Genomic DNA, 13,155 nt, shown 5'->3' on the forward strand with positions numbered 1-13,155 from the left:
TTATTGTTTATATTTTTTATCATTTCTAATGAGGCTAAGGAATCGGAACAAATTGCAAATTTTCCAGGTGTTTTGCTAGCATATTGTACTGCTTCAAATATGGCTATCGTTTCTGCAGCAAAATTTGTGCTGTAATAAGGTAAAACCTTGCTAATTAATATTCTGTCATTGTGTATAACGCTGAAGCTTGTTTGGTTTGCGCTCTTTGAACCGTCTGTGAAGATTAGTTTGAACTTTTTTTTTTTAAGTTTGTTGGTTAATTCTGAGAAGAGTTTTTGGAATATTGTTGAAGGCGTATTTTCTTTTTTCCAATGGTGGAGTGATGTATCTATGGCATTGAAAGGTAGTTGCCATCCAGGAAATCGGGTGATGGTCTTAGGTTTATAATTGATGGGAATATCTAATTCCAGTGATTTTTCTATTATGCGTTTGAGTGTTGATTGAATTTTGTGTTTTCGTTTTTTCTCTATGTCTGAGATTTCATTAATTTTCTGTAAGAAGGACTTGCCGAAAGAGCGAAGTCTTGCTCTAGCTAGACTTGGACATTCGCATAAATAGTGGAAGAGACCTTCTTTCACCCCTTCCGCTTCACAGTTTCTGCAGATGGGATTGAAAGGGGGGTTAAGTCTGGCTGCGTGATCCCCTACCTTCCAGTGACCTGTAAGAGTTGCAGTTATACGTGAAATTTTTCGTCGACAGCATCCTAACAGATAGTTCGTCCTTTGGATGTTGTACGATGGCCATGTTTTACTTATTGTAGCGGCTAAAGCATAGTAAAGTGAAGCAAGGGATGTTTTTATTGTGTTAAAAGGGGTAGCGACCGCCACGGCCTCTGTTATGTTTTGTGCCGAACATTTTCTTGCTAGCTCATCCGCTATCTCATTACCCCGTATGTTCCTATGACCGGGAACCCATATCGGAGTAATTTGAATTCAATGACCAAGCAGCTCTAGTTCCTGCTGGACTGTCTGAAATGATAGCTACTCTTGCACCAATTTCTTTGTAGAGTTTTAGTGATTCGCAAGCTTCTCTGATGGATAGTAGTTCTGCCTGGAACACGCTGGCACAGTCAGGCAGTCTAATTGACTGAGATAGGTTGAGCGGCTCCGAAAGGAAGCCAGCTCCCACACCACAGTTCATCTAAGACCCGTTAGTGTAGATTTCAATATCTCTAAAGCACGAATAATATTTAATAATCATATCCTTTAAATCGCTTTATAAAGTTTATATTTTTCTTTATTATTTACAGAGACAAAAACTATTTGTGGCGATGTGCCGCCCCACTACTGGGAAACACCTTACTCCCAGCCCTACTTTGACAACTCGTCGAGACGAGAAGTGACAGCGACAGTAGGACAAGCAGCCTTGCTTCACTGTCGTGTGCGGAATCTGGGCGATAGAGCGGTAAGTGAGGCAATAATTTATAAAAAATTGTAAATCAATGCTTAAACTGCTTGTAATATTTAAAACTCGGCAGGATGCCAAAGGGAATTCATTTTTATACTCTGACGGATTCCCTCACATGCGAGTATTAATAAATGTTAGTTCCTGAGGAAGTAAACTCTAAAGCAAATTTTTAGCTGGTCTGTTTAGATTTTTTTTTTTTGTTTTTTATGCTGTCGAAACAAAAAAATAACTCCTCTAAAAAAGTTTCACCCATACTTTCACGAGGACGCGATAAATTAGTTTGATAGAGAAAATTTAAATTTTTTTTTACTTGGAATTTAAAGTTGGTAACAAGACAAGGATATATTTTTCGCAAATTACACCACTTGCGTGCGATTTTCCCAATTATCAACTACAGAAAGCGAAAAAAAGTACCAGCGAAAAGAACAAAGCGCATGGAAAGGCAAAAGCGCAGAAAGTGGCCAAGTTGGTTGAGCAAAAGTATAAACAACAAAAGCATGTATGTAAATGTATCTGTGTGTGGATAAGTGTATTATTATATGCATATATAAAAACATATTTACCTACACGTAAGTATATTTGTAGTGCCCACCCACATAATTGCTTTTTATACAAATCTACACGCGGAGGCCTTGAAGCTTAACTAGGGGTGTGAGTTCTGGGATACCGGGGTATCACTTTTTAAGTATTTTTAAACTCTGAAATGTGGTAGAACAATTTCGGGATTTGCAATTTCTTTCGAAGCACAGGAAATTGAGCCAGAAAAATATCTTCTTATAGTAAAAAATACAACATTGATTTTAGATTTTTAGAAAATATGTTCGAATGTATTTGCTTTTGTTTTATTTTTAATATAAGCGGATACTTTTATCCTATTTTCAGTAAAAGTTACACATACCTAAGAATTTTTTTACATATTTTTTTAACTTTTTTTCTTGAGCGGACAACTTTCAGTACACACCACAAATCCCTAAAAAAATTTTTAATTAAAATTAAAAAAAATAATAATTTAAATAAAAAAAGATTAAATTAAAAAATCAAAGCAGACTATTGCGCCTGAGCGATTAAGCTCTGCGGCTCGTACGATGCTCTCCAACATCAGGTTCAAGAAGTCCCACGATAGCTAGTCACCCTGTCTGTAAACTCGTTTGGTACCAAACGGCTGGGAGAGGTCCTTCCCAATTCTGACGGCGCTGCTGGTGTTGAGCAACGTCATCTTGCATAGCCCTATTAGTTCGAATGTCGAATGCAGCTTTGAAATCGACGAAAAGATGATGTGTGTCGATTCTCCTTTCATGGGTCTTTTCCAAGATTTGGCGTATTGTGAATATTTGGTCGATGGTAGACTTTCCAGGTCTAAAGCCACACTGATAAGGTCCAATCAGTTGGTTGACGGTGGGCTTCAGTCTTTCACACAATACGCTCGCTAGAACCATATATGCGATATTTAGAAGACTAATCCCGCGGTAATTGGCACAGATTGGAGGATCACCCTTCTTATGGATTGGGCAGAGCAAACTTAAATTCCAATCGGCAGGCATGCTTTCATCCGACCATATTTTGCATAGGAGCTTATGCATGCACCTTACCAGCTCCTCGCCGCCATGATTGAATAACTCAGCCGGCAGTCCGTCGGCGCCCGGGGCTTTGTTGTTCTTTAGCCGTGATATTGCTATTCTCACCTCGTCATGGTCGGGTAACGGAACGACAATTCTGTCGTCAACGATTGGGGTATCGGAATCTTCACATTCTCTGTGACATACGCAGCTATCATTATTTAGCAGGTTCGAGAAGCGTTCCCTCTTTGTTCTTACAGGAAAACGCCCCGGTCTTAAAACCTTCTGTAAGCCGCCGAACTTTCTGATAGAATTTTCGGGCGTTGTACCTATTGGCCAGCATCTCAAGCTCCTCGCACTCATGTATTTCGGCCACTCTTTTCTTCTGTCGGATAATACGTCTCTCTTCCTTTCTGAGCTCTCTGTAGCGATCCCACATGGCTCGCGTTGCGCCCGATCGCAGCGTGGCTTTATAGGCGGCATGCTTTCTTTCTGCGGCAGCATGACATTCCTCGTCGTATTAATTGTTTTTTCGGGCTGGTCGGAATACGATTTCTTCTTCGCCGCCAGTACGTAGGGAACGAGAAATGTTGCTCCATTGCTCGTGCATGTCGGTGGGCAGTGTTCTCTGAAAATCTTGATTTTAATGCATTTTCTTCGAGTAAACTTGTTGCAGGATAATGGGTACTAAATCTCGAAACAAATCCCGAAAATAAGCCCGTTCCGAAACTAATGCCGAGACAAATACCGAAACTAATCCTGAGACTAATCCCGATACTAGTCCCGAGGCTTATCCCGCGACTGATCCCGAGATATCAAGATTTTAATAATGAGATCCCGAACATCGCGATATCGCAAAAACTGAAAACATGAATATCCCTATCCTCAGCATATACCATATATACCTACGCATGTATGCGTGCATCCGCAATATTTGTATGTTTGTAGAAAACATTCTACAGAAACGCACACATACCCTTATCTATGTACATATGCATGAAAAATACCTTTGAATAATGCCCTTATTACCGAATTGCAACGCCACAGCGCCATTGCCGCGAATTATCGTGCGGACTGTTTGAAAACTGTGGCAGGACCGCAACAGCAAGCGCACGTTCAAACTGCGGCCAGCAGAGAGCAGCCACATTTTATTGTTGTCTTTAAATTTCGTTGGCATAACAATGCATGGGAACCAGCCGGCACTCTGGCGAATACATCGGCCACACCATAGGTACGTACCGTACATACCCAGCAAGTAGGAAAAGTGGAAACCAGGCAAACAACAAATAATTACAAACAAAAATAACGGCATTGTTATATACTTTAAGCTTTTGTGTTAATATACACGCACATATACATATGTACATGCATTTACACATACATATATGTATGCGTAAAAACACACATCAACCAAATTTTCGCAAGGTTGCAAAGCAGTCGTCGGGCTAGAAACCAAGGGAAAACGTATAACAATGGCCACCATGCAGTGCTAAAGTGTGTGCGTGTGAGTGTGTTATTACATTAAAGTAGACGTTTGTGGGTAAACTTATTACTTTTATCTGGCTGTTGATTTCGTATTCACCTTGGCGCATAAAATTCAATAATAACGTGAACTAAAAATTTCGCGGAATTTCTGTGTTTCGTGTTCCACTTAAAACGTCTGCAAAGACTGAGACTTACACTTAGATAAGAATAAGAGTAAAAATAGAGTATTCCGTACACAATAGAGCTTTTCCGTATCTGTACCTCATTGTTTTCATAAGTACCTCAGATACTTATAAGTCCATACGCTTTTGCTTTACCTTTCTATTCGGCCATGAGAGAAGCCGGAGCATATTGTGAAGAGCACTTAGTTCCTTCAGTAGTACAATGAAACTTGTGGCCTGCAAAGAATACAAAACAAATCACTTGTACAATAACTGTAAATTACAAGTGATCAGTAAGAATATTTCTTATTTGTTTGCTATGTACTATTGAACATAATAAAGGACGTGATCTCCGCGCTGACTTCTGATAAGTGAATTGCAACCTGAGTTCCCGGAAAATCAATTCAATAGCAAACTTAGTAGCAGATAAAGCAATATGTGGGTAATAATGAATAACTTCCACTTCGCATAATTTCAACAACAGCATTACTTCTATGGCCAATTATGTCTCTTCAAGAAACGCGAGTAAGTGCGCGGAACCAATGAAAGGCGCGCGCACTTGGAGTCACAAAACTCGGCGCTAGCCAGAAACGTTTTTCATCTTCTGAGTAGATTTTGTTTAATTTTCTCTTGCCGTACACAGTCCGAGTCTCAGTGATACTAAAAAGATATTTTGTTGCAAAAATAACTATATTTTCTGGGATAGATAGATATTGAAAAATCGATTTCGCCCCAAAGATTGAACACTTGGGCATAACTGGTTATTTATTTTATTTGTTTGTCAAATACGCAACCAAAAGTCATTTCATAGTATTTGAATTTATGAGTACTATTCTTAATAATAACATAGTCTAAGTACACATAAAAGTAATGTACGAATATATGGAGTTAGCAGAGGCACTCAGTAGGGTATAAAATATAAGGAACGTTGTATTTGAGAAGGTATAGAAATAGCAGGGAAGAGAAAAGGTAAAAAGAAAGACAGACGTATTTAGATATTAGCAACTATGGGCAATTAAGTAATGTAGCAGCTCACTTTTAAGGGCATCTGATTGTTTAAATTTTTAGTGGTAAGAGGTTGCAAAGACAGACAGCAAGTACAGAGAACTGACGTTCTGTTACTAAGCAACTCTATTAATACTAAGTAAGTTAAGGGGGCGACCCAATTTATTTTTTTTTTAATTCAAGAATTGTATTCAAATTCAGTAAATTAAATTGAAGAATTGGATTGAAATTTGTGCAAAAGTGTCAAATACTTTAACTTTACAAGTCATTAAATCGTATGGAAAATATTAGTTTCGAAAAAATGACTATGTACTCGTGAAATTTACACAATAAACTTATTGTTGTTACCAACTATTGATGCCGCAGCTGCAGCAAAACAATATTGTTCCAGCTCATCAGTTCGGTTTTCCTGCGAATCACGGCACAATTGATCAAGTCAATCGTATCAGCTCCGAAATAAGGAATGCTTTTGAACGACGGGAATATTGCTCAGCCATATTTCTTGGTTTAGCTCAAGCGTTCGACAGAGTATGGCAAGAGGGACTTGTCTACAAAATCCAACGCACACTGCCACAAAGCTCACACAAAGTATTGGAATCTTATCTTACAAATCAAATATTTATGGTAAGATGTAAAAACTACCTAACTGATGATCTATTAAAGCCGGCGTACCGGGTCCGCCCTTATATGTAATATACACGGCTGACCTTCCAACGAACCCGCAAATATGTACATCCACGTTTGCTAACGACACTGCAATCCTTTGTCGCTCGGAATGTCCAATAAGATCGACGGGTGCAATCATCAGTCATCTGAGTCATAGTAAAGTGGTTGGCAGACTGGCGCACCAAAGTGAATGAGCAAAAGTGTAAGCATGTGACTTTTACGCTAAATAGAAGCGACAGCTCCAGTGTGTATCTAAACAACACACTCATACCGCATTCTAAGAAAGTTACAATCCTTGGAGGGGTTCGTATGGGCAGGCATCTGACATGGAAAAGGCACATTGAGACCAAAAGTGGGCAGATGAAGCTAAAAACGAAAGATTTTCTTTGGCAAAAAAAAATCCCGTTCCGGGCTAAGCCTTGATCACGTAGTCCTCCTCTATAATATAATCATCAAGCCTATCACAACTGTGGGGTAATGCAAGTGCCAGGAATATTGCAATTATACAACGAAGACAATCTAAAATATTAAGAATGGTTACCGGAGCGCCGTGATACATAACCAATGAAAATATGCATCGAGGTCTAAATGTTCCATTAGTGGCAGCAGAAATAGCAGTAATCCAACAAAACTACTACCAAAGGCTGAGACACCCAAATCCATTGGCTCGGTCGCTGTTGCATTCCGTCAATTAGTCACGTCTCATAAGAATTGACCTTCCAACCCTGTGACGCATATTTGAGGCCCCCATAACAACTCTAACCTTCTTCAAGAAGCTGTAGGTACTATAATTTAGGTTAGGAGTCGAAACCTTATTGCTAGTATTAAGATTCATTAATAGATTCAATAAATAATAATTACAGTACGAAAAAAAAATTGTAGTGTCCACAAATTTTATAATAGAATTGTGCAGTTTCACTTCATTGCAGTCGTCAAGTTTAAACGTTTGTCTTATAAAAACGATTCACTGTAATTTCTTTGGATTTAAGAGCAGAGCAACCCATTACTGCAAGCCTACTTGTTAACGTTTTCTAAGTCAGTGTTGAGGTTATTCTGCATTTATTGACGGGAACAAAAGGACAACTACATGACAACAATATGACAATAGTTTAGAACATTTGGAAGATTATTGACGTATAGTACAAGAAAAGCGGACCAAGAATCGAACCCTGGAGAACACCCTTAGTTATAAGCAAACAGCTGTGTAAGCTGTGATTGGCGCATGCAGCTTGACTCAATGCGGGCGTTGAAAAGTTGAATAACTTTTAAGTTTCATGTCAAGTCATCCGTGATTAATAGTGTCGAAATCTTTTGAATGGCCTACAAGCGTTACAAAAGTTACGAGGTTTTGTCAATATTAAGTCTGGTATCATCTGAAACCTTAATAAGCGCTGTAGTGCAGCTCCTTTTTGATCGAAAGCTGATTGGTAAGAGTTTATCTGCGAATGCGTTATCTGCTCGAGCACTTTTGACAGAAAAGGTAAAATTGCAATGAACCTATAAGTAAAAGGTTCCGACTACTTTCCACATTAGTTTCCAGATACAGAATGCAACAAACGACAGTACATCAATATTTTTACCAGTTTTGGGCTAATTTTTTGTTCTTGTCGAACAAATACCATCGACATCTAAATTTCACACCTTTTAATTAGAATTTATAAAAAAATTGGGCTGCAGTTTTATGACCCATTAAATTCCACTATAGGTAGGTTGGTTAGATGGCAAGAGTACACCAGGTTCACTACAAGTAGCACTTACGCGCCGTTTTGATACCATAATGTGAACCACTACCTACGAAAAAAAATTTAGGGAAGAGAAACCATCTACATACATTCATCCAGTGCTGTTGATGTAGTGGAGGAGAAAAAAGGGATCTAGGCTAAAGAATTTCTTTAAGCCCTCCTCAAAGGGTGTACTAATCAATCTCAAGCGCGTAGCTACCAGAGCCGGACATTTGAAGAGAAAGGCTCAACAGTCTCCTTCTCTGCAGGATCCCCACAGCTTATGCAATAGGAATTCTACGGAATTCCAAGCTTCTCCGCATGAGTACCGATCACGCAGTGACCAGTGAACACTGCCATGAGTTTAGAAATTGAATAGCAGGGAAATCCCGTCACCTTAAACATTCTGTTTCTATCTTAATAAGCCATAATATTTTTGAAATAGCACTCGATGAGACAGACCTCCATCTCTTTAGCGCTTTTCTTAGAAAGAAATTGTATAGTTCCTCTTTAACAGCGGACTGTCGACCGCTTCCTGGCAGGCAAGCTCATCGGCAATTTCATTTCCCTTTATATTCCTGTGCCCAGGAACCCAGATAAGGGAAATGTTGCCGCACATTCGAGACGTTTGAGTTCCTCCTTGCAGGAGTTCACCAGAAGAGAGCTGCAATACAGCGAAGACAGGGACTTGATCGCAGCATGACTGTCGGAAAAAATATTAATGTCTCCCTCCCAAGAGCGATGCTTAACACGTTCCCTGTCCGCTGAGCCACATATGGTTCAGGAAACGTGCGCCTGATAAGCACTGGTACGTTCCTGAGCCATATGTGTATCAGCATAGAAAAAGTTCCCTGAACCACATGTGTTTCATGAACGTGCAGAAGCAAAAATGTCCCTCTACGCTCATGGACCATATGTGTTTCAGGTAGAAATACCCTGCATCCGTTTTTTTGTTTTTTAATTATTATTATTACTAAAGCTATCCTCTGACTATAAAAAAACAAATTATTCAAAAAACCCTGTTGGACTTGTCGGTCAATTTTGCATTTTTGTATTGAGACAGGGAACGTATTAAGCATTTTGCATGCTTGCAGGATGGCGAAGACCTCTGTAAGTATAGTAAAGTGCAAGTTTCAAGTGACAACGAAATTCCGCTAATTTTTTATAAGTTTTTCCTTGACGGTGTTGTGCATTTTGTCCAAATAACAAATACACGAATGAGCTAGAATCTCTCGAAGCTACTGCCGCTTTGTTAAAGTTGTGTGCATCCTGTACTTGTCTGGTTGGAACTCAACACTTTTCCGTCACGGCAAATCCTGGTCACTTCTGGTCATCTGCTTACTAAAATCTGGCTTCTTGAGATTTAAAGCCCGAGTGTTAATTATTTGGTTGATTTATGTTTGGATGATTTCCTTATAAATACCTCCAAAAATACGCCTATATCTTATTGATAATTTATTTGGCGTTGGCAATCGTTTGGGTTGGCTCACGGATCTTTTTCAGCTACGGTTTTCGTATGTGATTCGTTTTTCATCGCTCACTTCTCATCTATTAAAAAAATGGTCGGTTTATTTATTCTTCACCAAGGAATCGCAATCCTCAATTCCCTAAAAAATTGTCCAATTTTTTTTTATATACCGCAAAAAAAATTTTTTTTAGTCCACATTTTTTTCAGTCCAAATTATTTTTTTAGGTAAGTTTGTGTGGCACGCGTATATCGAACTTCTTTCTGTAACCAGACTTATTCAAATAATTTGAAACAACTTTCTGTCCAATCCTCAGTTCTTGGGTCACGAAATAAATGCTCTCCTGCCGCTTCGCTATTTCTGACGATTGATCTATCAGAGCGTGCCTCATTTTCGATGCCCATATTAACCAGAAAGTGATAAACAGCAAATTATTCATCGTTGGAAGGAGCATTTCAAAGAAATAAAGCGAAGAAGGAGAAACACCAAAATTGCAGACCGCTGAGGTGAATATAAGGAGCCCCAGTTTTGTGGAAATAAAAGCCGCCATAAACAAACTGAAAAATTATAAAACTAGTGGCGATCGTGTGATACCGGCTGAATTGCAAAAATATGGTGGAATAGAGTGGATCAAACATCTGCACAACCTAATAATAAAAATATGGGAAACCAGCACCTTACCTACAAGTTGACCAGCATTATTTTTCCGATACATAAAAAAACCACTCTATCGAAATTACAGAGTCATATCACTACTGAACTCAGCGTACAAGGTCTTCACAAATGTATTGTATTTAAGGCTGACCCAATATGCTGAAGAAATATTAGATGATTACCAAGGAGGCTTTAGAGCCAACTGGTTGACGATCGACCAGGGCTTCATAGTCGTGCAAACCTTTGAAAAACTATATGAATACGACATTGATATTCACTGCCTATCCATCGATTTTCAGCAGCCATTTGACAGAATAGACCAAAGTAAAATAAAATACTTGCTTAAGTCTATAGGCATTTCAACAAAACTGATTGAACTTGTTATTATGTCCCTTACAAAAACGACAGCAAAAGTTATAGTGCAAGGAGAATGTACGGAACCGTTCTCTATTGCCTCAGGAGTTAAATAAGGAGATACCCTCTCAATGCTGATATGCAACCTGGTACTAGTACATGCAATACTGAACAAAATAAACCTGAATGGAAGCATCTACAACAAGTCATTCCTATTGTGCGCCTATGCAAATGATATACTAATAATGGCAAAAACTAGAAATGAGCTGCAGGCTGCGTTCAAAAAGCTGAAGGAAAGAATAAATCTGCTGGACTGATAATCAATGCAGAAAAAACTAAATATATGGTGCGATCAAGATCAAACATCTGGTGATGTGGAGGATGGGGCATACACATTCCAATGTGTAAATGAGTTCACCTACTTGGGCATTACATTATCAGCCAACGAAGACATATCGGTAGCAATGAATGAGAGAATACGGGCAGCCAACAAAGCATAAAATGCTAATCTGAAATTGCTCAGATCTAAAATATTATCGCGAGAACAAAAATTAAGAATGTTTATAAGCTCTGATACGACCTGTGCTTACATATATGGCTGTGACGCAATGGTCGCAGAAAGCTAACGAGACAAAACAGCTAATGTGCCTTGAAAGAAGAGTGCTCCGAAAGATCTATTTTCCGCTGGCAGATGACACTTATCGCATCAGTCACAATGCCGAACTGTAAGACATAATTAAGAAAGCAACTATAATACGATTTATTAAGTCTCAACGACTTAGATGGCTTGGTCATGTGGCTAGAATGCCAGGGGAGTGTTCAACGAGAAATGCACTAGATCTTCGCCCAATTGGAGAAAGAAAAAGGCAATGCCCGAGGAAAAGGTGGCTAGAAGATGAGGAAGCCGATCATAGAAAAATGCGCGTGCAATCTCGGAGGGAAGTGGTTGTAAATCGAGAACGATGGCAAGAAGCTGTAAAGGAAGCAATGGTTCACCAAGCACTGTGCCGCTAACAAGAAGAAGAAGAAGAAGATATTACCAGAAGGGAATTATTACTACCTCTGCTCTGCTATTGCATTTAACACTATGTTGGGTCTACAAAAAGCACAAATATTTTTGTTCGTCTGTTACGGCTTTTCACCTTGGCCATAGTGGTACTGAAATGAGTGTAATTTTTTCTCACTCCTACCTCCACCTTGAGGCACACAAAACTACCAAAAAACTTTGTTTGAAAATAAAAACTCACCTTTGACCCGTTGGAATGTATACGTCATCGGTTACAGGTACAAAGATATTTCAGACGCGATACATTTTTAGCCCAGGGTCACAATCTACTCGATGGGGCTGCAATCTTAGCTTTATCTGAAGGGATCTACATTTCCAAGTCAGACGCTGTTCGCAGCCGTCCACTACGGAATAGACGCTGCGGAAGCCTTTGGGTTAGATGCATATTTTAAAGCGACATCTTCGCGCTTTATCGATGCTGTTTATGACCTTGCAGTTTTTTAATTAGCGGAGTGTAGAGCCCACTTCACACCTCCGCTACAGTCTAATACAGCAGCTGCTGTTTGTCCTCGACTGCCTATTTGTTATTTCTAACTTATTCCCACCCTTTATATGGTGGTTAAATTTCAAAGGCCGATGTTGAATGTGAACCACACCTAAACGTCAACGACACCGTTGGACTTCTTTCTTTGGAGTTTTTTGAAATACGTCGATAAGCCAGCAACAAATTAACGGCATAGAACCTCAATTATGCCTTAGCGTCATCGAAAATTTGGACCATCGGATGGAGGTGTCCCGTCGAGGCCGCGGCCGATATTTTGTTTTATGCGTAATTGAGTCACACCAGTATTATCAGTACAAAGAGAAATTACAATAATTTCTAAAAAAAATTGTATTTATTCAAAATCAACACCGGCCTTTGAAACTTAACCATCCTTTGTCTTCCTTCACTATCCGCAACCTATAACCTGTCCGGTAGCCTGCAGTTTTGCTTCCACAGAAAATATTTCCGTGACGCCGATATATAATAATAATAATAATTTATATGACTTAAGAACTGGCGTTCTAAAGCCGTCAGGCGGAAAACATTCAAAACTTTTTACTTCACTAATATGCATAACGTTTTTTTGTGTATTTATGTTTCCCCTAGTCTTTAGTTATTTTCTAGATTTCTTATCTTTAATTTGATAGGCATTTAAAAAATATGATTGGCAATACAAGAAGTTTGCACAGCTTTAAATATTTTAATATGCCCAGCTTCATCTCATGCACATAAATAATTTATAATAAAATATGAGTACAACGCATGAACTTTTAGTAAAAATTTATTAGTTTCCTTTAACGCAATATCTATCAAAACTCCATTCAGCTTATTGCAAATTCGTTTTATGTACTCCCAAAGTAATCGAATAATTCTCCATACCATAATAAAATTTTCTTTAGTGCTTGCAACTCACCTTTTTATCTTCTTTTGATTGCAAACTCATAAAAGTTATTAACGGCACATAAATTTATGCAAGCCAAGCATAATTTCTTATATCCAAACAATTCGAATATGAAATTTCTTTGAAAGAAAAGTAAAAAAAACAACAACAAACACTGGTATGTGAGATACCTCATGGTGTCATTAATCGCTGTGCCCCATTTTGAGGCAAAATTTTACACTCACACATA

The 13,155-nt window shown here is 38.7% G+C and overlaps 1 protein-coding gene across 1 annotated transcript in view; it reads left to right on the plus strand.

Moving 5' to 3' along the window:
• The first annotated feature begins 330 nt into the window (after window positions 1-330).
• The window catches only part of LOC129251134 (uncharacterized), a 76,165-nt gene continuing 63,340 nt past the window's right edge, over window positions 331-13,155 (plus strand). Inside the window, exons 1-2 of the mRNA XM_054890507.1 lie at window positions 331-343; window positions 1,250-1,404. Coding sequence (XP_054746482.1) covers window positions 331-343; window positions 1,250-1,404 — 168 coding nt within the window. The remainder of the gene's footprint in view (window positions 344-1,249; window positions 1,405-13,155) is intronic.

Source organism: Anastrepha obliqua, unplaced genomic scaffold (assembly GCF_027943255.1).
Source record: "Anastrepha obliqua isolate idAnaObli1 unplaced genomic scaffold, idAnaObli1_1.0 ptg000005lb, whole genome shotgun sequence".
Lineage (NCBI taxonomy): Eukaryota > Metazoa > Arthropoda > Insecta > Diptera > Tephritidae > Anastrepha > Anastrepha obliqua.